Below are 27519 nucleotides of genomic sequence, written 5' to 3'. Positions count from 1 at the left end.
TTAATCCTGCTATAGCTACACAGACTGACGAACCAGTCTGCTACAATCCACGTGGTGGGTGTGATGTGTTCAATCAACCCTGTGCACTCACTAAGTGTCTCCACTGGAAAGAGAAAGATCATGTGTACTGAGTCCTTATATATGGGTTGGTGTAATGCCCTCCTGTGGTAGTGTCACCTCTGCGTGTGTCTTGAATGCCCATTGGTCGTGTCCTATCTTACTGACCTATTGGTTAAATGTCTGTGTGTCATGTCTCTGGTGCTCCCTCTAGTGTCTATCTCATCTACGTGTATTTATATTAACCCCTTGTGTATTTACAGTGATGCATATCACCACAGTGGCAACGTCTCCATACACCATTGATGCACTGGATTAAATATCTCCACAACACGGGATTTTAAATTCCGTACTCCCATGCCCACATGCAGTAGTTTGTAGTTGCTTCATCTGCAATTGCAGATTGGTTCCAAAATTACTTTTGTAGGTTTGGCACTTGTGTGAACAGTATCTCCCTTTTTCTTTCAAATTAACCTTGCAAACAGATAGTATGTAAAGTTAATACTCCAGGAATCAGGATCCTGTGTGGAAATTTAGACTTTTCTGGAATGTTTAATCAGTTCTTTCCTCTTGGGAGATATTTGGAGGGTTACAATATTCATCAGTGGGTTTGCTACTAAGTTCCAGGAGTGAGGGCTGATTATCTCCTTAAATTGTATGCGTATTCATTAAATGTGCACTGAATCATGAACTACCTGCATTGTAATGCAATCCAAAATGAGTTCATGTCACATCAATTTAAAAATGTGTTTGCTAAGCTTCTGTGTTGATGCTTTTTGACTCAGTACCCATTAGAATACGGCAGAGTTAACACAATTTCAGTCCTGTAGGAGAGAAATGCATGAGGGAATGAATGCATGAGAGAAATATGCATTTAATTGCACTAATCGGTACTAAATTAGGACTTGGTCTGCGAGAGTAAAGTTATTTAGGTTAAACAGACTGCAAAATGATGAATGAATTGCTGTCTGCCTAAAAGAAATTGCATCATTCTTCCAACATACCCCTCACCCAAGCATTGGCTTAAATTCCTCTTAAATACACAAACCAGTATTCAAATATTATCACCCTGTTAAACCAATGCTGTAAAATGCAATTAGCATTACCATTCCCTAATTGGACTTTTATGTCCAAATGGACTGTAACAGCATGGTGTAAACTGAGCTTTAGAATACCAGCAGGCTGGTTATCCCTGCAGTGCACTTTGATCAGGAGGCTGTTCAATCTACGCTGAGAGTTGATATACCTCGTAGAAGCTCTCAATGTCTTCATTTCTTTGTGATTGCAGTAACAGGACACGATTGGAGACGCTTTACTTTTTCGTGGGAGAGTTGCTGATTCCTTTTTGAAGTTGAAATTTGATTTTCAATATTAGCACCACAGGGCTTGGAAGAATTAGCGTCCTTTTTGTCTTTCTCTGTGGTATCCTTTATTTTTCTTTGTAGGCTTTGCTGATTTTCAGAATTGTTTCCAACCACAAGTTGTACTTCATTTACTTTATTCTCACTTTCTGGTTTGAGATGGGATCCTGAAGATGGGTCCTTTAAATCTTTTAAAATGGAGGATAGTTCAAGATTGGTCTGAGAAGGATACTCGGGCATATTTTCATTGCAGAGTGGGGAGTTTACTTCAGCATACTGCTCCCCAAATATAAACTGAAGACCTGAAACTGACAAAAAAAAAGACAAACATTATTGCGGGCAGTTTCTGAGACCCTTTTTATTCAGCTGACAGAGCAAGAGTGCCAAACTTCATGACAATGTGGGCTTCTTTTGTGCAACCACATGGGTCGGAATAAAGGCCAAATCAATATTCCTATTATTTAGTAAACCAATCAGGTAATTGGGCTAATGGCAATCCAATCCTTTAAAACAAATGAAAAAATGAATGAAATGAAAATGAAAAATGAAAATCGCTTATTGTCACGAGTAGGCTTCAATGAAGTTACTGTGAAAAGCCCCTAGTCGCCACATTCCGGCGCCTGTCCGGGGAGGCTGGTACGGGAATCGAACAGTGCTGCTGGCCTGCTTGGTCTGCTTTAAAAGCCAGCGATTTAGCCCAGTGAGCTAAACCAGTCTCTGAGCTCAAATAAGAACTAAATAAGTTCAAAGAAGGCAAATCAATAAATAAGGAGTGTAAGCATAAATAGATATTTGCCTGCTCTTTGTCCCCGGACTGTTCGATAATTTATACATATTAATTTTAGAGGCTGAAATAAAGTCAGAAATTAATTTCTTAGGGCGGCATGTGGTGCAGTGGTTAGCACTGGGACTGTGGCGCTGAGGGCCCGGGTTCGAATCCCGGCCCTGGGTCACTGTCCGTGTGGAATTTTCACATTCTCCCCGTGTCTGCGAGGGTTTCACCGTGGATTAGCCATGCTAAATTGCCCCTTAATTGTAAAAAAAAAATACTTGGGTACTCTAAAATTATTTTTAAAAATAAATTAATTTCTTGATGGGGTCAAGAAGAATCACAATTCTGGGACTGAACAGGCTAGATGCGGGAACAATGTCCCCGATGTTGGGGATGTCCAGAACTAGGAGTCACAGCCTAAGAATAAGAGGTAAGCCATTCAGGACTGAGATAAGGACGAACCTCTTCTCTCAGAGAATTGTGAACTTGTGGAATTCTCTAACACAGAAAGCTGTTGGGGCCCGTTCATTGGATATATTCAAGAGTGAACTGGGCGTGACCCTTGTGGCTAAAGAGATCAAGGGGTATGGAGAGAAAGCGGGAGTGGGGAATTTTCATGAACAGCCACGATCATATCCATGATCATGTTGAATGGTGGTGCTGGCGCGAAGGGCCGTATGGCCTACTCCTGCACTTATTTTCTATGGTTCTCCAGCAGAAACCTTAGCCCTTTGCAATCAACCTTGCACGATCATGAGAACCCTCTTGGAAAGCCCAGTAGCTGCCCACAGACTTACCTGCTATCAGCAGGCAGTCTCTGGGCCACACACATTGACAGCTTTTTCTGTCTTGAACAGGCTCAAAGCCAACCAGCAGCACAGGTCTTTTTATTTTCCTCCCTGGATGGTAAACTTACAATCAAAATAAAAATTCATCCACCAAAAATTGTTCCTCAAATAAAATGTGATATATTTTGGCCTTCCAGGTGCAAACGTGAATGCTGGACGTCTTGTGAGCTACTCACGTTCATAGCTCATAAATCTGAGCTGTATCTGTGTACTTATTGAACTAGAATTGCAATTTCAGTGCTGTAATTGACTCCATGCAAACATGTTTCTATTAAAAGTATACTTTGTTCTTAGGGTGTCAGCTCAATTGGTTGTATGGCTGGTTCATGATGCGGAGCGTCGCCAACAGTGCGTGTTCAATTTGTGTACCAACTGAGGTTAAGCATAAAGGCCTTGCCTTCTCAACCATGCCCCTCTCCTGAGGTGTGTGACTCTCAGGTCAAATCACCACCAGCCAGCAATCTCTCAAAAGGGGAGAGCAACCTATGGTCCTCGGGGACTATGGCAACTTTCATTTTGTTTCATACTTTGTTCTCAGGGTGTAGGCATTCTTTTTGAGGCACATTTGGCAACCATCCCCAGTTGCTCTCAGAAGGTGCTGTTGGGCTTTTGCTTGAACTACCACAGCACTTACAGTGATAGTTCTTTGACAGTCGAGTTAGTCCAGGATATTGACCTGTGACAATGAAAGAATGACAATACATCTCCCAGTCAGGAAGGTGAGGAACTTGAGAGTAGTGGTGCTTGTGACATAATTTTCACCCTTGTTGGTGGTAGAGGTTGCAGGAGAGGTAGGTGCTGTCAATGTAACCTCTGTGAGATGTTGCAGTACATCCTGTAGATCAAATGCACTACTGGCATGTTGGTAATGGAAGCGGTAGATTTTGAGTCAGGTGGCTATGACACTGATCAAAATTACCTTTTTTTTCTGGATAATGTTGAGTTTCTGGATGTTGTTGTGGCTGTAGCCATCCAGGTGAGGAGTGAGTATTCCACCAGTCTCTTGACTTGTGCCTTATAGTGTGGGTGTGATGATATGCAAAAAGGAAGTCTGTACATAATGTTATGCATGACCTCTGACCAGTAGTGCTAGTGTTAACCCACCACGTGACCCTGTACCTGGGGAGTTGGGAGTAGGTTGTGCTCAGGGATGGATGTACTTTACAGTAGCTCTATAATAGTTAATTAGTCTTAGTAGTTTATTATTTTATTTATCTTAGGTATCTTTATAACGCAGTTGTTCCAACATAAATTATTTAAATTAGATGCTCTGTAGTTCATCATTTACTTCGGCCAGTTTACAAAATATGTTAGTAAGAAGTAAGCCATTTATCACAGAATGCATATATGCAGCCCAGTAACCAGAGCCCAGTTATGTGTCTGGTCAAAGGTGACCCTCAATATATTGCGGTGGGAAATTAGCTGTAGTTTGGACATGATGAGGCGATTGGGATTTTTTTTGCTGGAGATGGTCAGTGTCATAGCCACCTGACTCAAAATCTACCGCTTCCATTACCAACATGCCAGTAGTACATTTTCGTGACACAAAATGTTACACTTGTCAGCGCAAGCTTTAACATTAAGCAAATCCTGATGAATGAAACTTAACTCTGATTCCACATTAAGAAGCAGGCACTGGGGATGGGCAATAAATGCTGGCCTGACCAGCGACACCCTGTAACCATCTGGGATGGCTACTTACAACCAGGAACAGAGAAACTCGCAAAGCCTAGCAGGTAAAATGGACAAAGCAAGACTCAGGCAGGCTCAGAGCCTGAATCTTGTAGAGCCTGTATACTTGCAAGCAAGGAGTCCAGACAGTATCGAAACTCCGACCAATTAGCATTTTGATGGGCCGATTAGCATTTGATGGCCCATCTTGACCAAGACAAAGGACTGGTACTTGAGTGACCGGTACATTCCCAGACATTTCAGTGCCACTTCCTGTTCTAGGGAAGCGTAAACAACAGGGTCAGTGACCACTTGGGACACGGCCAGCCATCCAGGCACCCGCCCATTTATTGGTTAGAAATCGAACACAGTGATCAGGGATCACCCAATTAGTGGTGTCCAAACTGAAGGACCGCCCAAAAGAGCGCGAAAACCCCCAAGTACAAGAAGAGAGTCCACTATATGTTCATCCTCTCTTGGACCTGGTGCCCCGGCAACGTCCATCTCCAATCGCAGCACCACCAGAAGCAAGTCCAAGTGCAACGCCTGCTACCAGACAGATGAGCCCAGCTGAGCAGCAGTTACTTCTCCAGACTCAACAGATCCAGAATTGAACAGCAGCCACTGTTCCTCTGACCTAAGCAGGTGTCTGATGTTAATTACATGTTGTCTTAGTCGATAGGTGTAGTTAACTAGTAGTGTTTATGAAGCATGCCTAATAGTGTGTAAATGAAGTACCCTGGACCTTGAACTAACTAACTGGTGTTTTGATCTTTGATCGATCACCGGTTGAACCTTGTGGTGTATCATTTGATACCTGGCGACTCTGAGCATTAGAATATAGCTACCAAAAGAAAGGAGGGCAAACCGACTGATTGCCGCAGTTAGAGCAACGCCACAGAAAAGGCAACATCCCACACACCAGGGCGCAATTCTCCCATCAGGAGACTAAGGGCTCAATTCTCCGCTCCCCACGCCGGGTGGGAGAATCGCGGGAGGGCCGGGCGACACGTCGCCCTGGCACCCCCCGTGATTCTCCCACCCCCCCGCTCGGAAGAATCGCCGCTCGCCGTTTTTCACGGATGGGCCAAGCGGCCTGACGTTCCCGACCGGACCACGACGGCGGCAAACACACCTGGTCGCTGACGTCGTGAACATGGGCGCCAAATGCTCGTTTGTGGCTTGTGGGGGGCGGAGAGGGGAGTGAGCATCACGGCCGTGCTCGGGAGGGGACTGGCCCGCGATCGGTGCCCACCGATCATCGGGCCGGCGTCTCAAAGCGACGCACTCTTTCCCCTCCGCCGCCCCGCAAGATGAAGCCGCCACGTCTTGCGGGGCAGCGGAGGGGAAGACGGTAACCGCGCATGCGTGGGTTGGAGCCGGCAGCCGTCGTGACGTCAGCCGCGCATGCGTGGGTTGGAGCCGGCCAAACTGCGCATGCGCGGCTGACGTCACTTAGGCGCCGCCGTCGCGTCATTCTCGGCACGCCGCCTTGACGCAAGCGTCAAGGCCCGGCGGCCGAGAATAACGGAACGCCGCTCCTAGCCCCCCGGGTGGGGGTGAATAAGGTGCGAGGAGCGGCCTCCGAGGCCATCGTGAAACTCGGCCGAGTTCACGACAGCCTTCCCGATTCATCGCAAGAGCGGAGAATTCCGCCCTAAGTCCCGACGCCAGAGTGAAATCTGGCGTTGGAGGCCGCTCCCATCCCCCTATTTGCCCGCCCCATGGGGGCGAGGAGTGGCGCCACGTCATTTACGCGCGCCGAGCCTTGGCGCCACGTAAAGGCGGTGCCGTGTAAATGACGCGCCCGGCACCGCGTAAATGACGTCACCCGCGCATGCACGGTTGCCGTCCTCCTCACGGCCACCCCGCAACAAGGTGTCGGATGGATCTTGCAGGGCGGCGGAGGAAAGGAGGTCCTCCTTCATAGAGTCATAGAGTCATAGAATTTACAGTGCAGAAAGAGGCCATTTGGCCCATCGAGTCTGCACCGGCTCTTGGAAAGAGCACCCTACCCAAGCCCACACCTCCACCCTATCCCCATAACCCAGCAACCCCACCCAACAGTAAGGGCAATTTTGGACACTAAGGGCAATTTATCATGGCCAGTCCACCTAACCTGCACATCTTTGGACTGTGGGAGGAAACCGGAGCACCCGGAGGAAACCCACACACACACGGGGAGAATGTGCAGACTCCACACAGACAGTGACCCAAGCCGGAATCGAAACTGGGACCCTGGAGCTGTGAAGTAATTGTGCTAACCACTATGCTACCGCGTTGCGAGACCCCTTTTGAGGCCCCCCCCGGTGCAAGAACCCCACTCCCCCCTCCCCCCCCCCACAGGCCGGCCCCCCAGCGTTCCCGCGCTGTTCCCACCGGCAGCAAATAGGTGTGGATGGCGCCGGCAGGAACCTGTCGTGTTGGGCAGGCCGGAGAATCGCTGCTCGCCCGTTACAAACGGCGAGTGGCGATTCTCCTAGCAGCCAGCCGTGAATCTCGCTGCGCCGGTTTGGGGGGGGGGGGGGGGGTGAGAGAATCGCGTGCGGGTGCCAGGGCGGCGTGGCGGGACTCGCTCGGCGCCCCGGCGATTCTCCCACCCGGCATGGGGGAGGGGGGGAGAATTTCGCCCCTGATCTTTTGTCAGAGGAAAGATCATTGGTAAAACAGCTAAAGATGCTTAGACCAAGGACGTTTTTCTGAGAAACTCCTGCAGTGATACCCTGGGATTGCTCTGATTAGTTTCTGGTCACTCACAGCAGTCTCCGAATGCATTAAGTACGACTCCAACCTTTGAATTGTTTCCCATTGATCTATTTTTTTCTTCTAGAGACCTTTGGTGTCATGTTTTGTCAAATGCTGCCTTGATATCAAGGGCAGCTGCTCTCACCTCTCCTATAGCATACAGCTCTTGCACTCATGTCTGGATTAAAGATGTGATGATTTCAGGAATCAAGTGGTTCTGACAGAACCCAAATTCAGCATCCATGAACATGTCATTGGTGCTAGATGTTGCTGGATAACACTGATGACACATCACATCACTTTTGCTGGTGATTGAGAGGAGACTGATCAGACAGCAATTGACTTGCATTTTTCTAGCTTTTTGTAGGAGGACATACATGGAAATTTTCCCAATTATTGGATATATGTGAGGGCTGTAGCTGCACTACAACAGTTCGAGGAATGTTAAATTGAAAAAGAAAAATAAGCAGAGGGAGTGAATGAAAAGTGACTGAGAAAATCATGGTGGAAAAATGAAAAGGAAAGGAATTCAAGGGAAGGTTAGTGAAGGCCAGAAAAGAACAAAATAAATAAGAGAAGAATTGAAAGAACACCTTGTAGAAAGAAGAAGAAATGGTAAATAATAATAGAGATGATTCAGATTTATTGTCACGAGCACCGAGATACTCTGTACCACCCACGCAGATCATTCCATACATGAAAAACATAGAACAAATGATAAATACACAATGTAAGTACATAGACATCGAGTGAAGCATACGGAGTGTAGCAGAGAAGATGCTTGGAGAGATCAGTTCAATTTATAAGAGGGTCATTCAGGAGTCTGGTAACAGCGGGGAAGAAGCTGTTTTTGAATCTGTTAGGCCGTGTTCTCAGACCTTTGTATCTCCTGCCAAATGGAAGAGGTTGAAAGAGAGAATAACATGGATAGAAGGGGTCTTTGATTATGCTGCCCGCTTTCCCAAGGCAGTGGGAGGTGTAACAGAGTCAATGGGTGGTAGGCGGGTTTGCATGATGGGCTGGACTGTGTTCATGACTCTCTGTAGTTTCTTATGGTCTTGGGCCGAGCAATTGTCATACCAGGCTGTGATGCAGCCAGATAGGATGCTCTCTATGGTGCATCTATAGAAATTGCTAAGAGTCAATGTGGACATGCAAAATTTCCTTAGCTTCCTGAGGAAGTATAGGCACTGTTGTGCTTTCTTGGTCGTAGTGTCAACGTGGGTGGACCAGGACAGATTGTTGATGCTGTTTACACCTAGGAATTTGAAGCTGTCAACCATCTCCACCTCGGCACCATTGATGCAGACAGGGTTGTGAACGACACTTCGCTTCCTGAAGTCAATGACCAGCTCTTTAGTTTTGCTGATATTGAGGGAGAGATAGCCATCATTGCAACTTGCCACTAGGCTCTCTATCTCCCTCCTGTACTCTGACTCACCTTTGTTTGAGATCCACCCCACGATGGTCGTGTCATCAGCAAACTTGTAAATGGAGTTGGAGCCGAATTTTGCCACACAAGTCATTTTTTATTATTCATTTACGGGATGTGGGTGTCGCTAGTTCGGCCAGCATTTATTGCCCATCCCTAGTTGCCCTTCAGAAGGTGGTGATGGGTTGCCTTCAGTCCTTGAGGTGTAGGTACACCCACTGTGCTGTTAGGGAGGGAGTTCCAGGATATTGCCCCAGAGACAGTGAAGGAGCGGTGGCGATATATTTCCAAGTCAGAGTGGTGAGTGATTTGGAGGGGAAACTCCAGGTGGTGGGGTTCCTAGGTATCTGCTGCTGTTGCCCTTCTAGATGGTAGTGGTTGTGGGTTTGGAAGGTGTTGTCCAGGAACCTTGGTGAGTTACTGCATGCATCTTGTAGATGGTGCACATGGCAGCCACTGTTCGTCAGTGGTGGAGGGTTTGAATGTTTGTGGAAGGGGTAGCGATCATGCGGGCTGCTTTGTCCTGGATGGTATCAAGCTTCTTGACTGTTATTGGAGCTGCACTCATCCAGGCAAGTGGAGAGTATTCCTTAACACTCCTGACTTTACCTTGTAGATGGTGGACAGGCTTTGGAGGGTCAGGAGGTGAGTTACTCGCTGTAGGATTCCTAGCCTTTGACCTGCCCTGGTAGCCACAGTATTAATGTGGCTAGTCCATTTCAGTTTCTGATCAATGGTAACCCCCAGGACGTTGATTATGGGGAATTCAGCATCCGTGAGCAGGTTATTGCTGAGTAAGTGCTGTTTGATAGCCCTGTTAAGACTCCTTCGATCACTTTGCTGATGATGGAGAGTAGACAGATAGGGTGGTAATTGGCTGGGTTGGATTTGTCCTGTTTCTTGTGCGCAGGACACACCTGGGCAATTTTCAACATTGCCTGTTAGATGCCAGTGTTGTAGCTGTACTGGAACAGCTTGGCTAGGGGTGCGGCAAGTTATGGAGCACAAGTCTTCAGTACTATTGCCGCGATATTGTCAGGGCCCAAAGCCGTTGCAGTATCCATTGCCTTCAGCCGTTTCTTGATATCACGTGGAGTGAATCGGAATGGCTGAAGACTGATATCTGTGATGAAAGCAAATTACTGCGGATGCTGGAATCTGAAACCAAAGAGAAAATGCTGGAAAATCTCAGCAGATCTGGCAGCATCTGTAGGGAAAGAAAGAAGCTAACGTTTCAAGTCCAGATGACCTTTTGTCAAAGCTAAAAGACAGAGAAAATGGGAAATATTTATACTGTGCAGTGAGAAGGAAAGATGAGTCATAGCCACAGAAACCCAGGAAACGGGGTGCGAATAGCCACAGAAACCAAAGGAAAGATTGCTAATGGCAGTCCCCAGAGAGAACAAAAGGTGTGAAAGGCCAAACAGTAGAGATACGAACATTTGAGGATAAACTGTGATGGATATAGATGTGGGGGGAGGGGATGGGGGAAGCAAAGGGGAGAAAGGGTAACGAAAGGTGGATAAGACGGGGGGGATAAATATATATAAAGAAAGACAAGAAAGAAAGAAATGGAAAAAGACAGTTAAAATGAAATGGGATGAAAACAAATGGGTCGAGGTGGGGTAGAGCAAATCATCTGAAGTTGTTGAATTCGATGTTGAGACCGGAAGGCTGTAGCGTGCCTAACCGGAAGATGAGATGTTGTTCCTCCAGTTTGCATTGAGCTTCACTGGAACATTGCAGCAGGCCAAGGACAGACACGTGAACATGGGAGCAGCGTCTTTTGTTAAAATGACAGGCAATGGGAAGGTCAGGATCCTGAATGCGCACAGACTGAAGGTGCTCAGCAAAGCGATCACCCAGTCTGTGTTTGGTCTCTCCAATATAGAGGCAAATGCAATAGACCGAATTGAAAGAGGTGCCAGTGAAACACTGCTTAACCTGGAATGAGTGTTTGGGGCCTGGGACGTTAAGTATGGAAGAGGTAAAGGGGCACCTTCTGCGATTGCATGGGAAGGTACCATGGGTGATGGGAGAGGAGTTGGGTTTGGTGGAGGAGTGGACTAGATTATCTTGGAGGGAACGGTATCTGCGGCATGCTGACAGAGAGAGTGAAGGGAATATGTGTTTAGTGGAGGCATCACGCTGGAGTTGGCAAAAATGGCGGAGGATTATGCTTTGCATACGAGACTAGTGGGGTGAAATGTGAGAACGAGGGGGACTCTATCATTGTTCTGGGAGGGAGGGGAGGGGGAGAGGGTAGTGGCGTGGGAGATGGACTGTACTGTTGAGGGCTCTGTCAACAACTGTAGGTGGGAAATCATGGTTGAGGAAGAACATCTGTGATGCTCTGGACCTCTGGAAGAAACCGAGGTGGCACTTCTGACTGAAGATTGTCACAAATGCCTCAGCCTTGTATAAGGAGTATAGTAGGGGGCTAAGTACACAGCCTAGCAAGGCCTTGGTATTGAGGACTATCGTGGAGGAGGTGTCGTTGTTTATCCTTGCTGAGTAGATACCAAAACAAAACCTATATTTATATATTGCCTTTAACATAATAAAATGTCCCAAGGTGCTTCATTGGAGCATCATAAAGCAAACTTTGACACTGAGTCACATAAGGGCAGATAGCCAAAATGTTGGTTAAAGCGATGGGTTTTAAGAAGTTCCTGAAAGAAGGAAAGAGAGATAGGGAAAGAGGTTTAGGGACGGAATTTCAGAATTTAGGGCATAGGTAACCATGGTGGAGCAATTAAAACAGAGGATGTTGAAAGAGACCAGAATTAGAAGAGTGCATATATCTCAGAGCGATGTGGAGCTGTAGAAGATTACAGGAATAGGGAAGAGCAAGGCCATGGAATGCATTAAAAACAATGTTTAAATTGAAGCATTGCTTAACTGAGAAGGAGCAAACCATTTTAATATTTGTACATATGCCCATGCATATTTTGACAACGTCTGAATGGGAAAATCATTGATCAAAAAGATACCATTGGTGGCATTTTCCAGTCACATCTGCCTTGAGACTGGAAATTCCCACCCGAGGTCAACGGACCTTTAACTGGCCCATCAAATTTTCTGTTCCACCCGCGATGATTTCTTGGGACTGAGGAAAATATATCCCTGTGCATCCTTATACAGGTTATCAAGAATCTATTCTTGGGAAGCATCTATGGTGTGAAGTACGTAAGCTGAATAAAATATCCAGGCAAATTAAATGCTAGTCTATGCAATTCCACTAAATGCTAAATAATTCAGCTGATTTTATTTCATAATTTTACACTTTATAAACACTTCCTGCTCCCCGCACCATGGTCTAGTCTTTGCTGATCTCATACCGACTACCTGGATATGCTTTCATATTCTCCAGATTGATCCTCCACATGTCTTTGTCACCACCCCTCTGACCTTTCCTCAGCATTTCCTCATGATGGCGGAGCCATAGTTGGGACAGTATCCTATTGTAAACTCTGCATACAGGTGAACATCCACAAGTTCCCCCCCCCCCCCTCACAGAATGCTGACATTTTCGTTTCAACACAATGAGAAATAGCAAACATGCCAAGAAAGGTCATTTATTACCTTTCTGATGGGAGTGAAACAGCAAACATTTCCAATGAAAATGTATATTAGTATTCTTTTAGAAATTGCTTCTTACTCTGAGTCATGACATCAGCTGCTTCATCTCGCAAGGTTGCTGCAAAAGGTCTTTCATATTGATCCACCATTAGGCCCCTCTTAATAAGACTATCCACCAAAATGTGGCATGATGGGGGGATCTCAAAATATGGTGGACTCTCTTCTGCAATCTACAAAGAAAACAATTTCTTTTGTTATGATGATGAAAAACAAAATGTCACATATTTAATAGTGTAGAGACAATAGTGAAATGACTATAGAGGAGGACGCAAATAAACAACTAATTTAAACTGACAAATGAAACAAAAGTAGTTAATTAATAGCATATGCAGGCATTGGGTTTATTAAAAAGGGCAATCCTATAAAATTGAAAACAAAGGTAATGGGCTGGATTCGCCGCACCCCGATGCCGAAATCACGTCCGGCGCTGGGGTGGAGAATCCATTTCCACTCATGGAATCAGGACCACCGCTGGACGCTCGATTCTCCGGTACCCGCAAAGCGGTGTACCTGGGAAGTACGCCTCGCTGCGTATCCCCCACCTGCAGCCATTGCTTGAGGCTCACCCCACTATTCTCCGCCACCGACCGGCTGAACTCCGGGGGAGGGCTGATCGGAGAGCACGGTGGGGCCTCAGGGGGGATTGTTTCTTTATCGTCCAGGTGGTCCGGGTCGGGGGCGAGGCCGATCGGGGGCATTATATCCGCGGTTCAGCTCCGCGGTCTGAGTCCGCCATGGAGCACGGCGCGGACGCTGGAGGCCAACGCCGTGCGCATGCGCGGCCTCTGACCCGGAAGTGCGGGACGAGTCATAACTGCAGCTGGAGCTGGGAGCTTCACAACGGCTCCCTGCTAGCCGACTGCAGGGCTGTGAATATATAGCCATTTGACGCCAGTTTGTCGGGGGACATAGTCCCTGAAACGGAGAATTCATATTTTTACCCAATGGCAAAAAAACACAATCAAATTGCAGGAATATTCTATTTACAAATGTGCTATTTGTGAGACATTTTGGGGGTGATTCCATTGAAACCCTACAGTGCAGATGGAGGCCAGTCGACCCATTGAGTCTGCACCAACCCTTGGATAAGGCACCCAACCTAGGCCCTCACCCCCACCCTGTCCCCGTAACTCTACCTAACCTTTTGGATTCTGAGGGACAATTTAGCATGGCCAATCCACCAATTCTGCACATCTTTGGACTCTGGGAGGAAACCGGAGCACCCGGAGGAAACCCACGCAGATACAGGAAGAGTGTCAGAGCGATTGTGCAGTTCCACAAATCTTTGAAAGTGGCAATACAAGTGGACAAGGTAGTCAAGAAAGCATAAGGAATACTTTAAAAAAAAAAATTTAGAGTATCCAATTATTTTTTCCAATTAAGGGGCAATTTTAGCGTAGCCAATCCACCTATCCTACATATCTTTGGGTTGTGGGGGTGAAACCTACGCAGACACAGGAGAATGTGCAAACTCCTCACGGACAGTGACCCACGGCCGGGATTCAAACCCGGGTCCTCAGCGCCGTAGGCAGCAATGCTAACCACTGTGCCACCGTGCTGCCCTGCATAAGTAATACTTGACTTCATTGGACGGGGCATCGAGTATAAAAACTGGCAAGTCAAGCTACAGTTGTATAGAACCTTGGTAAGGCTGCACTTGGAATATTGCACACAATTCTGGTCGCCACACTACCAGAAGGATGATGTGGAGATGCCGGCGTTGGACTGGGGTGAGCACAGTAGGAAGTCTTACAACACCAGGTTAAAGTCCAACAGGTTTGTTTCAAATCACTAGCTTTCGGAGCACTGCTCCTTCCTCAGGTGAATTCCTCAGGTACCAGAAGTGTGTGGAGGCTTTGGAGAGGGTGCAGAGGAGGTTTACCAGGACATTGCCTGGTCTGGAGGGTGTTAGCTATGCGGAGAGGCTGAATAGACTCAAACTGTTTTCATTAGAACGACGGAGGTTGAGGGGTGATCCATTAGAGGTCCACATGATTATGAGAGGCATGGGTAGTGTGAATGGGCAGGCACTATTTCCCAGGGTGGAGGGATCAGTCACCAGGGGGCACAGGCCTAAGGTCTGTGGGGCAAAGTTTAGAGGATGGTGGTGAGTGCCTGGAACACCGAAGCAGATACATTAATGAAGTTCAAAAGGCATCTTGACAAACACATGGATAGGATGGGTATAGAGGGATACGGCACAAGGAAGTGCTGAGGGTTTTGGCCAAGGTTCCTATCGTGACCGGTACAGGCTTGGAGGGCCAAAATGCTTGTTCCTGTCTATACTGCTCTTTGTCCACACAGTCATCCGAGGCCGGAATTAAACCCGGGACCCTGGCACCGTGAGGCCATAGTGCTAATCATTGTGTCACCATATTGGTGGGGGCAGGGTAGTGGGAGGTGGAGATAGTTAAAATCATTTGGAACCAACCAGTAACCTGAACTCATTGCCTGAATTTTAACCTGCTCGATGATGAGGCAGCTGCAGGTAGTCAGAACCTAGATAGCAAGGAGTTTGTACCAAACGCAGGGAAATTGGATTGAAGTACTGACCGGCCATGATCTAACTGAGTGATGGAATAGGCTCAAAGGACTGAATGGTCATGGTCTATACTTCGAGTTTGTTTCAGCACTTGAGTTGAAATGGGGGCTTGTTTAGCTCACTGGGCTAAATTGCTGGTTTTTATAGCAGATCAAGCAGGCCAGCAGCACGGTTCGATTCCCATACCAGCCTCCCCGGACAGGCGCCGGAATGTGGTGACTAGGGGCTTTTCACAGTAACTTAATTGAAGCCTACTCGTGACAATAAGCGATTTTCATTTTTCAAATGGAAGAAACACCAGGTGGGATTCTCTCAGTCCGGGGCTGGAGAATCGCTGTGACTGACACGAATCACGTCACGCCGCCCCGACGCCTGGACCCAATTCCCCGCAGAGCAGAGAATCGGCGCCATTGGCACCGGCGTGGTCGGCACAGCGCCGGCAGAGCGGCACCCTTGCCGATTCTTGGCTCGGAATGGGCTGAGTGGCCGTAACAAAAATCCAGAGTCCCGCCTGCGCCGTTCTAACCTGCTCCTAGCCGGTGGAACCTTGACATGGAAGGGTATGGGGGCGGCCTGTGGGGGGGGTCCGACCCCAGGGCGGAGGGGGGGGGGGCTCCGTTGTGGCCTGGTCTGCAATCGGGACCCATCGATCGGCGGTCCGGCCTCTCGGGCTGGGGGTCTCCTTTCTTCCGCGTCGGCCCCTGTAGCCCTACGCCATGTTGCGTCGGGGCCGGCGCAGAGAAGGGAGCCACTGCGCATGTGTGGACCCCGCGGCGCCCAGTTGACGCCGGGATCTGCAGCTAGAGCGGTATGAACTGGCCCCCTGACGGTGTCAACACTTAGCCTCAGGATCAGAGAATCCCGCTCACCATTTTCCATACACAGGGGGCTGGGTTTCATGGCTCCCTCATGGAAGGGGTGGGGCTGGAAAATGCAGCAATCCATTCAAATGTCCATTGACTTCGGCAGGATCATAAAATCCTTTTTTTCCACTTTTTAATAAATAAATTTAGCGTATCCAGTTCTTTTTTTCCAATTAATGGTGAACTTAGCATGGCAAATCCACCTACTCTGCATATCTTTGGGTTGTGAGGGTGAGACCCTCGCAGACACGGGGAGAATGTGCAATCTCCACACAGACAGTGACCCGGGGCCGGGATTGAACCCGGGGCCTTGGCACTGAACCCAGGGCCTTGGCGCCATAAGGCAGCAGTGCTAATCAGTGCACCACTGTGTCACCCATGGGATCAGAAAACCCTGTCGGTAGCAATATCGAACCCCCATTATCATCACTATGTACTTCCAGGTCAAAATTAATCTTTTTTTATGCTTTGTTTCAACATTGTCTGACTATATCCCGACTATATCCCAGCAGAGTATCTAATTCTAAAGGTCCCATTTAGCCATCCTTCTAGGATTGTTTTTGCAAACCCTGTTAATAATTAGATTCACTTTTTATCTCTTTTTGTTATTCATGCACATGCACAACCCCCACACCCCCTTCCCCACAAGAGAACAAAGACTGCTTCAAACTCAGTTCAATTCAGACATCCACATCCAACAGGAAACCTGCGGCAGTGTTCACCATCAGCAGTTCCAGATGGTCCCACCAACGGGAACAGCTGAAAAATCCCATCCTCAGTCTTCAAAATGGCCCACATTAAACATTTTCTAAAGACTTACACAAGCATATGGAGAACCAAATGTTTGGTTGCAAGGTTTTTATGATTGATAAGAGTTTTGAAATCCTTTCCTTATTTTGTTTGATTCATTTTGCTTACCACCTTATGTAAAACATAGATATCAGCGAACTTCTTCACCCAGGGATGCCTTCCATTAATCATGTGTAAAAAGGTACAGGTGGCACTCCAGACATCAGCCCTCCAGTCATGGCCAGCACTCAGAGCTACTTCCGGAGCCATATGTGTTGGTGTTCCCACTGGAGCTTCTCCTGAAGAAATAGACAGGGGTAAGGATGTTCATTCTGAAATTAAAGAACTAAACTGGGGGAAGGCCAATTTTAATAAGATCAGATAGGATTTGGCCAGAGTGGACTGGGAGCAGACACTTTCAGCCAAGTCTGTGACAGAACAGTGGGGTGTGTTGTGTAGGCTTGTGTAGGCTTGAGAGATGAACAAACACTTCCAACACTGATGAAGGTTCAACTCAATTTTATTAACTACTTCTAACTAACTAACACAAGATGACTGTGGGTCTAAATAATGCTAACTTGAACTAGAGACCTAAGCCTTGTCCGAACCAGTTGATTTTCTCAGCACGTGTTGTGAGTCCGTGCTGGGCTGGATAAGTTCCTGTTACACTCAGAGGCAGCACCCAGAATGAGCGGGAATCGTGGTGCCCTCTGCCTTTATAGTGTGTGTATTCTAACTGGTGATTGGCTGCGGTGTTTGTACATGTTGATTGGTCCCTGTGTGTGTCCATCAGTGTGTGTCTGCACCATTATATATTGGTATATATTATGACAGGGTGCATTTAAGAAGGAAATAGGGAGAGTACAGGGTCAAAATGTTCCAATCAAGAAAGAGGGGTGGGACCGACAAATCCAGTGGCCCCTGGATGTCGAAGGATATACTGCATTGGATAAGGAGAAAAAATAAGGCTTAAGGCATACCGAAGGCTCAAAACAGCAGAAGCCCTAAGGGCATATAGAATGTGCAAGAGGGAACTTAAAAAAAGAAATTAGGAGAGCAAAAAAGGTGACATGAAAAGATACTGTTAGGTAAAATAAAGGAAAATTCTAAGTTGTTTTACAAGTACATTCAGGGTAAAAGGATAACTGGGGAAAGAATAGGACCCATTAAGGATCACAGTGGGAATTTGTGTGTGCAGCCAGAAGACGTAGGTAGGGATCAAAATGAATACTTTGTGTCGGTGTCACTAGTGAAAGGGCCGGTGTGGGTATAGAAATCTGAGTGGCAGGAAGCAGAGGGTGGTATTTGAGGGGTGTTCAAGGGGTGTTTGACTTTGCATCGCAAGTGCACACCTAAATACTTCTTAAATGTTAGGAGGGTCGCGGCCTCCACCAACCCTTTCAGGCAGTGAGTTCCGAACTCCCACCACCCTCTGAGTAAAAGAGCTTTTCTTCTTAGTGATGCTGACCTGCTTCACACTCCTTCTTGTCTCAACACAGTGACACAAATCTGTTTCACACTCCTTACAGTCTCACAAATAAAGTTTTAAATGTGGAGATGGGAGGAGTAAGAGTGCAGTTCAAAGAAGGGGGTCAAAGCTTGATCTGCCTCTCCCAAGTACTGCCACTACACCCGACCCCCTTAGCCAAAGCTACCTCCTCTGGCCACCTCTAGCTTCTGCCTGATTGCTCAACCCTCCTGACCCAATAGGTTGCCACCCTTTCCCAATTGTGACCCCTCCCAATCACAACTCCTTCCTGTCCCCTTTAACTACTTATCTGAGATCTGCAAATGACATTGCAGTGGCTTATGTCTTCCATTTCTCTTCACTAGTGAGCAGCCTGGGAAATAGGTGTCCGTGGTGCCACCAGTGAAAAGAATGAGGCCCAATATCTGATGTCCTTTTGGGCCTCACCATTCAGCTGCAGAGATTGTTCCTTGCCCCTCTCAGGCACCCAAACTGTGTTCAATTTTAAATGCTGTATGACTAAAATGCATCAAGAACTTATAGTTACATTGTACTTCACTAGGGCGAGGGTGGGGAAAGGTAAAACAAAAGACATCATGAAAAGGCAAGAGGTAACAGGTCTGTGTGATTTAGGAAGCGAATTCCAGACAGCAGGAGCATTTTGACTGTAAGATCAGCCTGTAATGGTGCACAGCTGAGAGCACAGCTGCACTCTCATTATAATGTAAATCTATATTTATAGCGGCTATAAACATTCCTTTTCATGGCCCTTTTCAATTTCTGCTTCATTACAGGTAAAATGCTCTGGTAATAGCAAAGCAAACATTCAACTACCATTGAAAATTGATGCGGGGAATTTTCATGATCAATGCTCCTCCCATTGCTGATTCCTTAATATAACTTCAAAGACAAAAGCCTTGAAATTCTCGTGGTCAGAAAAGGCAGTAAGTAAAAGTTATAACCCAGGATTGCGAAACATTGGGAAGAACCTTGATCTGGAAAAGTTCTACCCCATTTACAGTTCAGTGTTAAAGGGGGGATAAGGGCTTGGTAGGGTCTTACGTCTCATCATGCCTTCAGTTGGCCCAAGTAGAAGGCTGTCATCCTGGAGGCATTTAAGGCTACAAACATTAGCTAGGGATAATGGCTTTGCTAGGAACTAAATACTTTCCGGTGGGATGGTAGCACAATGGTTTGCACCGTTGCTTCTCAGCGCCAGGGTCCTAGGTTCGATTCCCGGCTTGGGTCACTGTCTGTGCGGAGTCTGCACGTTCTCCCTGCGTCTGCGTGGGTTTCCTCCGGGTGCTCCGGTTTCCTCCCACAAGTCCCGAAAGACGTGCTTGCCAGGTAATTTGGACATTCTGAATTCTCCCTCCGTGTACCTGAACAAGCACCGGAATGTGACGACTAGTGGCTTTTCACGGTAACTTCACTGCAGTGTTAATGTAAGCCTACTTGTGACAATAAAGATGATGATGATGATTATTATTATTGGTCAATGTTTTCTTCATTGCAAAAGGCATGGAGCTACCTCCAGCACAGGAGCTGTGGAATTGAATTGGCAGATTGAGTTGGATGCTACTGAAACATCCTTCCTGTCACGTCAATGTTCTTTCCCCTGGGATTTGGGACAGGTTCCCTGGTTTTGGATTAGGAAGGCTGAGGTTTCTACTCCACTAATTCTGCATTGGCAGAGCACAATAATTTCAAGATCAGAGGTATGCCATTCGCTTTCATTTATCGCGTCCTCATTATCAAGGGCTGCTAGTCATAGCTCTACAATACCATGTTAGGTCAAGTAGAAGGGGCAGGCTCCAAGAACTGTCCCAGTTGCCACCAGGATATCTTTTAAACATCTTTTTGATTTAACAAAGCTCATGATTGCATGTGAGGTTGCAAACGTCTGATGAGAGCTGTTGCCATTTACTATCTTTAGCTTTCAGCTCTGTATCTGTAGGTGGGACCTCTCTGGTCCTTTGTGCGATTATATCCTTTATACCCATTGTGCAAGCAACAATTCCAATTCCTCATTTAAACTGTGCCCCACAACTATAATCTGGGTTTGAAAATTTGGAAGCATTTGGTGAAACTACCTTCCTAATACATTGGATAGTAACTAAAAGTAAGTATACACTAGAAGAAAACTCGAGCAATTTTACCTTTGGGTGTGAACTGTCCCAGTGGTAACTTTTTAGCAAATGTAAAGTCACAAAGCAAAAGCCGCTGTTCAGTGTCCGAGAGAAGAATGTTGTCGCCTAAAAGATTTAAAAAATATTGTTATTAAAAATCATCACAAGGTTGCTTATTATCTATTTGTTTGCTATTCTGCAAATCACTTGGGTACTAAACTAATGAAAAGAAGACAATTTAGAAGTTTTTTCCATAAATGGCATTTACAGTGGACTGAAATTTACTATTGAATGTGGTAGAACACGTGGTAGGTGATGTGTTGGGTACTCTGGATCTGTGGAGACTGTGATTACCTTAGCAGTGACACATACAGGCTACCAACATACTTGCACTGTGGGTCGACACTATGTTAGATTAACTGAAGACCTATGCCTATCCTGACCAGTCTAAGCTGTTAGCACATGGTGAAGGTTTGTGCTACTAGCTGCGAGCTCTGTCCCATCTCAGAGGCTGCATCCCGAATGAGCGGGTAAACTAGTGCCCTCTGGCTTTATAGTGAGAGTGCCCTAACTGGTGATTGGCTGCTGTGTTGTGTGTGTTGATTGGTCTTTCAGTGTGTCAGTCAGTGTGTGTCTCTGCATCATCATATACTGATGTGTATATTATGACAGTAGGTTTAGCTGATGAATGACTATTCAATCTGCTCCTTCCACAACATGGACACGACAACTTTCTCAATTTAGCATTGAGCCGATTGTGAAATGAGCCCACATTCCAGATCTCATCCATCCTTCTAGGCAACTAAAGTTGGCTTTGTGATTCCCAGCTTGCCAATAACAGGAAACTAGTGTTTAGATGGTTTTATTTTTTTATTTTTCCTGAAGAGTTGGGGAAATCTCATTACTCCTTTGTATGTAACGTAAAGAAAAGATCTGGGTGGGCAGCTCGAGTAATGGGGTATTGCTCAATTGCAATCCTACTCTCATGTTTTAATATTGTTGATGACAATTGCAAACCAACCAAAGCAGCTTCTTATTTTTTAAATATTGGGGGGGGGGGGGGGGGGGGGGGGGGGATTGCTGCCAATATTTATTCTCCTTTGGATTTGCACTTTGATATTGGATCAGCCACATTTGGTCCCATTTTAACAATACATTACTTATACTGGGCATTAAGGTGGCTGAATCCCCTGTTTAAAATGTAGACTTGGTGCCAGCAGTGGAAAATAACTAGTGCAGCATTCAGCCATTTCCCCAGGTGATGAGCACTTACTGCTCATTCACTGGAAAATAAAAGCTATTAATTCTCTGAAAAATCTAATAGAAATACAGTTACTATTAATAATTTAATAAATGCTCATCTGTCAAAATAGTGAACCATTATAATAATGCAACAATACCCATGTCATTTATTAACCAGTAGCAAACAATGGCATGAAGCTTTCTTATACCTTTCACATCATTGTGAATGATGCTGCATCGGTGCAAATAGTCCAGGGCGTCCAGAACCATTTTGAAGTACTTTATGGCTACTTTGTGAGAGAGGCAACGCTTTCTCATTATTAGTTCACTTAATGTTCCACCTATACGGAAAGGACAAATATAAACAAGGTTTCAATTAAAATGTAAAGAGAACAATAATTAAACTGTTGGAAATAAGGTCAGGTTTCTCTTTTGCTGAAAGAAAGGCACACCCATCAAGTTTACAGATGACATTAAGACTGTGTGCGAATGTCAGGACTGTTGACTATGTTTAAATGCGCCAGGTAGACCTCAATGCATTGGTGAATTGGGCCTGTGATTAGCAAGTGATGTTTAAACTGAGACCATACTGCTTTATAAAAGCATGCAAGGGGAATGTTGAACATGCATTTATCCTTACTCCTGAGAGAAAAACATTAAAGAAAGAGATCTGGGTGTTTTATTGCCGTGTTCGTCAAACTTTTTTTCCAGCAACCCATTTTTACCGAATGGCCGACTCTCGCGACCCACATCACATTCACAATTGATGCTCCATAATTATTTTTAAAAACATCACGCTCATTGTTGACACTTCTGTATCATTAAATGTAAAAATTGTAAATTGTGCTGTTGTATCACCATGAAAGGACAGTTCTAACTTCTCACCTTGCTAAAGGGTGTAACTGAGAGTTGTTTGATTATTTTATATATTCACACCTATTGTTAGCATTTGGAGAATTGCATGCAAACGCTGGAAGGATTAACAGGCTCAATATTACACAGTTTTAACAAGGTCATGTTCACTCATTCAAAACCTAACATGACCTCGGATAGGAAATTAAATGTTAAAATTTCCACTTCAGAAACAGGAGCCCTAACTGCTGAACTAAAAACACGGTCAGGCAGAGTTTCACTGGACACATGTCAGTACCGTTTCCCAGGTAGATATGTAACAGACTGAAACGTGCTTAAAAAAAAACAATGCTGGGCACAACTCAGCTGACCAATATGTGCAGACACATTCCATTCCATTCACCTGCAAAATTTTACCAGCTCCTGTATACATGTGTAGTTTAATCACAAGGTAATGCCATCCTTGGCGAACAATTGAAGTCCCGATAAAGCTAGAAGCAAAGATCCTTGCGGTACAGGAACCAATTCAGCTGATGGAGTCCATGTAGCCACACGGTAGAGATGGATGCTTGAGGATGAGTACCTGGGAAGAGGGGGTGGGGAGGTGATGAAAAAAAGAAGCGTCTTGAAGGACAAGAGCCCCAGTGTGGAGAGACAATTCGGGAGTGATGGAGTGGACATAGGGGCTTGTTAGGATGGAGGAGACTTGTGTCCGGGTTAACTGAGAGAATGATAAAGGATGCATGGGGTTCGTTAGTGACTCACTGAACTCCAGAACTAATACAGATCTCGATATTGAACACAGTAGCAGAAAATGCCATCCAAAGAGAATTTTACAGGTTGAGGCAAACTGCCTCAACTACACTGTGGCCTAGAGAGGCTGGGAAATCCATGGCACCAACTTCTACATCCGCTTCATGTGGTCATACACTGCTAGAGTGAGAATTTACCGAGCGAGAAAACGGAAAAAATGATCAGGTGATCTTTGGGATAATTTTTGGTGACCTTTTGGTGACCCATTCCGTGACCCATCCACGGGTCGCGACTCCCACTTTGAAAATCGCTGTTCTAGTGCATTGATTTGTTGTGAACAATGCTGCCACCTAAGAACTCGAGTGAATAAGATGTTGGGGGACATTTGCAGGAGAAATTTTCTACAAGGCAAAGCTTATTTTGGTCTTGTACAGGCCTTGGCCCTGGGAATAGGTTAGTTCCTGTTCCTCTTGAGACAGCCTTTGGCTGGAGGCAGGATCCAGCTTCTCAACATGCTTTAATTTTCTGTCGATTTAAATCCCATACCCTCTGCTCCATGTTAAAATTCTCCTCACTGCATTCAGTTTTGGCTGAGAGACTTTGGGAAGATTGAATCAGATGGTCACTGGATGAATTCCCAATTTGAGCTGATTCTACTCTTTAGAGAATTGTAGATTTGGGATGACAAGATTGAGATTTCTAAGATAATAACAGGATTGTGTGAAAGTTGGAAGTTTGTTCTAATTAAATAGGTAAGGGAGGACCATGGGTCACAATTTGTACAAAGCCTGAACTAGGTTAAATGCGAGGAGATGGTTATTTTCCCAGCATGGTGGACTCTGTAGCTAACTGGCAGCTTGCCTGATGCAGGTGGATTCATTGCACTCCTTCAAACAAGAACTAGACCTGTTTCTGGTTGGAGCAGCAATCATTTCATTAAAAAGTTGAGTGTTGCATAGAATTATCAGGGCCAGGGTGATCTGTCAGATTTGTATTGATTGCCTAATGGATTTCCTAGAATTCCACCCCAAATTTCCCTGGGTGTTTAATCTCTCCAAAGAGATCACATAGATGCTGGTGAGGTGCAGAGCTGATATATAAAGAACGAAGAACAATACAGCACAGGAACAAGCCCTTGGCCCTCCAAGCCTGTACCTGTCTTGATACCACCCTTAGCCAAAACGGTCAGCACTCCTTGTGCCGTAGCCCTCTATACCCATCTTATCCATGTGTTTGTCAAGATGCCTTTTGAAAGCTGTTAATGTATCTGCTTCCACAACCTCCCCTGCCAACACGTTCCAGGCACTCGCCACCCTCTGCGTAAAAAACCTGCCTCGCACATTTCCTCTAAACTTTGCCCCACAGACCTTAAACCTATGCCCCCTGGTGACTGACCACTCCTCCCTGGGAAAAAGTGCCCACCCACTCTATCCATACCCCTCATAATCTTGTAGACCTCTATCAGGTCACCCCTCAACCTCCATCTTTCTAATGAAAACAGTCCGAGTCTATTCAGCCTCTCCAGAGAGCTAACACCCTCCAGACCAGGCAACATCCTGGTAAACCTCCTCTGCACCCTTTCCAAAGCCTCCACATCCTTCTGGCAGTGTGGCGGCCAGAATTGTGTGCAATATTCCAAGTGCGGTCTTACCATGGTTCTATACAACTGCAGCTTGACTTGGCAGTTTTTATGCAGTTTTTATGCCTCTTCCAATGAAGGCAAGCATTCTGTATGCTTTCTTGACTACCACTTGTGTCGCCACCTTCAAGGATCTGTGGACCTGCACACCCAGATTTCTCTGACTTTCTATATTCCTAAGAGTTTAATCATTTACGGTATATTTCCCCTCTATGTTAGACCTATCAAAATGCATTACTTCACATTTATCCTGATTAAACTCCATTTGCCATTTCTCTGCCCAAGTCTCCAACCTATCTTTGTCCTGCTGTATATTCTAACAATCCTCAACACTATCTGCCACTCCACCAACCTTGGTGTCATCCGCAAACTTACTGATCAGACCGGCTACATTTTTCTCCAAATTGTTTATGTACACCACAAACAACAGAGGCCCCAGCACCGATCCCTGTGGAACACCACTAGTCACAACCTTCCATTCAGAAAAACACCCTCCTACTGCTACCCCCTGCCTTCTGTGACCGAGCCAGTTCTGTGTCCATCTTACCACCTCATCTCTGATCCCGTGTGACTTCACCTTTTGTACCAGTCTGCCATGAGGCATCTTGTAAAAGGCTTTACTGAAGTCCATGTAAATAACATCCACCGCCTTCCCCTCATCAATCATCTTTGTCATCTGCTCAAAATACTCAATCAAGTTGGTGAGGCGCGACCTCCTCTTTACAAAACCATGTTGTCTATTGCTTATGAGTCCATTTGTTTCCAAATGGGTATAAATCCTTTCCCCGAGAAATTGCTCCAATAATTTACCTACTATTGACATGAGGCTCACCAGCCTATAGTTTCCAAGAGTATCCCTGCTACCTTTCTTTTTTTTTAAATTTAGAGTATCCAATTCATTTTTCTCAATTAAGGGGCAATTTAGCATGGCCAATCCCCATCTATCCTGCACATCTTTCAGTTGTGGGGGCAAAATTCATGCATACATGGGGAGAATGTGCAAACTCCACACGGACAGTGACCCAGAGCCAGGATTGAATCTGGGAACTCTGCGCCGTGAGGCAGCAGTGCTATCCACTATGCCATCGTGCTGCCCCATGCTACCTTTCTTAAACAGCAGTACCACATTACCTGTTCTCCAGTCCTCTGGGATCTCACCTGTAGCCAATGAGGATACAAAGATGTCAATCAAGGCCCCAGCAATTTCCTCCCTTGCTTCCCTCAGTATTCTGGGGTAAATCCCATCCAGCCAAGGAGACTTATCTACCTTAATATATTTGAAAAGACCCAATACCTCCTCCTTTTTGATGTAACATGATCTAGACCAGTGCTTCTCAAAGTGTGGTACGCGTACCGGTGCCGGTACGTGAGCCATCGGCTGCCGGTACTTGGAGTGTTTCCAGAAAAGAAAGAGACAGTAATCCTGGATTGGCTTGTTTCACTCACCGGTCCCTGGCACATTGAAAAAAAAAACTGCCGGTCCGCCACATCAGATAGTTTGAGATGCACTGATCTAGACTACCACACACCCTACCCAAGAATCATCTTCCACAAAGTCCCTTTCTTTGGTGAACACTGATGCAAAGTACTCATTTAGTACCTTGCCCATTTCCTCTGGTTCAACACATAGATTCCCCCCCACTGTCCTTAGTGGTCCAATCCTTTCCCTGGCCACCCTCTTGCTTTTTACATATGAATAAAAAGCTTTGGCATTCACCTTAATCCTACTTGCCAAGGATTTTTCATGACCCTTCCTAGTATCTCGCTTTGAAAGCAATTGAACTAGAACTCCACATTATCAAATCAAAAGAGATCAGTTTTCAGTGCGACCTGTATGGTTGTTATAGAAGTTGCAGTATTTTAAAATTAATGCCAATTTCTAAATGCTGTCATCCCAACATATTCTTCAGGACAAATGGAATTATATTCAATATTTGCAAATTTACAACTCACATTCATGTAAAGAAGTTTTCTTATGAAAAAATGAAAATGAAAATCGCTTATTGTCACGAGTAGGCTTCAATGAAGTTACTGTGAAAAGCCCTTAGTCGCCACATTCCGGCGCCTGTCCGGGGAGCCTGGTACGGGGAGGCTTATGATTGTGAGTTTATAGCTTGCCTACCTTCCAAATCAATGCAACTGTTTTCAATTAACTAATGGGAACAAATAGTTACTTAAACCAATGAGCATTGTTAACTTAGTAAATAATGATTACCACAACCAATCCTGACATTTTTTTAACCATAGATGTGTGTGCCATAAATGTTAGCTACAAGACTTAAGTATATAAATATTAAAATCCCAATATGAAAGTAAAAATTATTCCAACATTTGATAACATTTATATCCATTATTTGTCAGCTTGCCTCAATAAAAGTAATTTCAAATATTTCAGCATGGATTATTCTCAGTGTAATATTCACTGAAATTACACTGACAGTTATGTATTCCATCCTATACTCACTCATGTTTTATCATGTATGCATAGAATCATAGAAATTACAGTGTAGAAGGCTAAATATTGAATAAATATGGCATGCATTTTTGACAAATATAGGAAATAATATCTTGAATAAATTAGCATTTGGCTGTTTTCACACATGCCCGTTTCGAGGCTGTAGGTAATTCCAATTAGCAGTTACCATTCACCAGTTCCATGAAGAATGTCACAAAATCTCCATGTGGAACAGCTCCAAGCAACTGAACGATGTTCT

At 45.5% G+C, this 27519-nt stretch overlaps 1 protein-coding gene across 1 annotated transcript; it reads right to left on the bottom strand.

Annotated features, from left to right (window-relative positions):
• Nucleotides 1–1069: 1069 nt before the first annotated feature.
• Nucleotides 1070–27508, bottom strand: LOC119962443 (mitogen-activated protein kinase kinase kinase 14-like). The gene is made up of 6 exons (XM_038790399.1): nucleotides 27448–27508; nucleotides 21771–21902; nucleotides 20350–20445; nucleotides 16852–17021; nucleotides 12548–12698; nucleotides 1070–1726 (listed from the first exon to the last, which is right to left on the bottom strand). The coding sequence occupies exons 1-6, from the start codon at nucleotides 27461–27463 to the stop codon at nucleotides 1326–1328; spliced, it is 966 nt and encodes a 321-aa protein (XP_038646327.1). The 5' UTR covers nucleotides 27464–27508; the 3' UTR covers nucleotides 1070–1325.
• Between the last annotated feature and the right edge of the window lie 11 nt (nucleotides 27509–27519).

Source organism: Scyliorhinus canicula, chromosome 2, assembly GCF_902713615.1.
Source record: "Scyliorhinus canicula chromosome 2, sScyCan1.1, whole genome shotgun sequence".
Lineage (NCBI taxonomy): Eukaryota > Metazoa > Chordata > Chondrichthyes > Carcharhiniformes > Scyliorhinidae > Scyliorhinus > Scyliorhinus canicula.
Note: the sequence above shows the minus strand (reverse complement) of the source record. Positions and strands in the feature narration are given on the sequence as shown.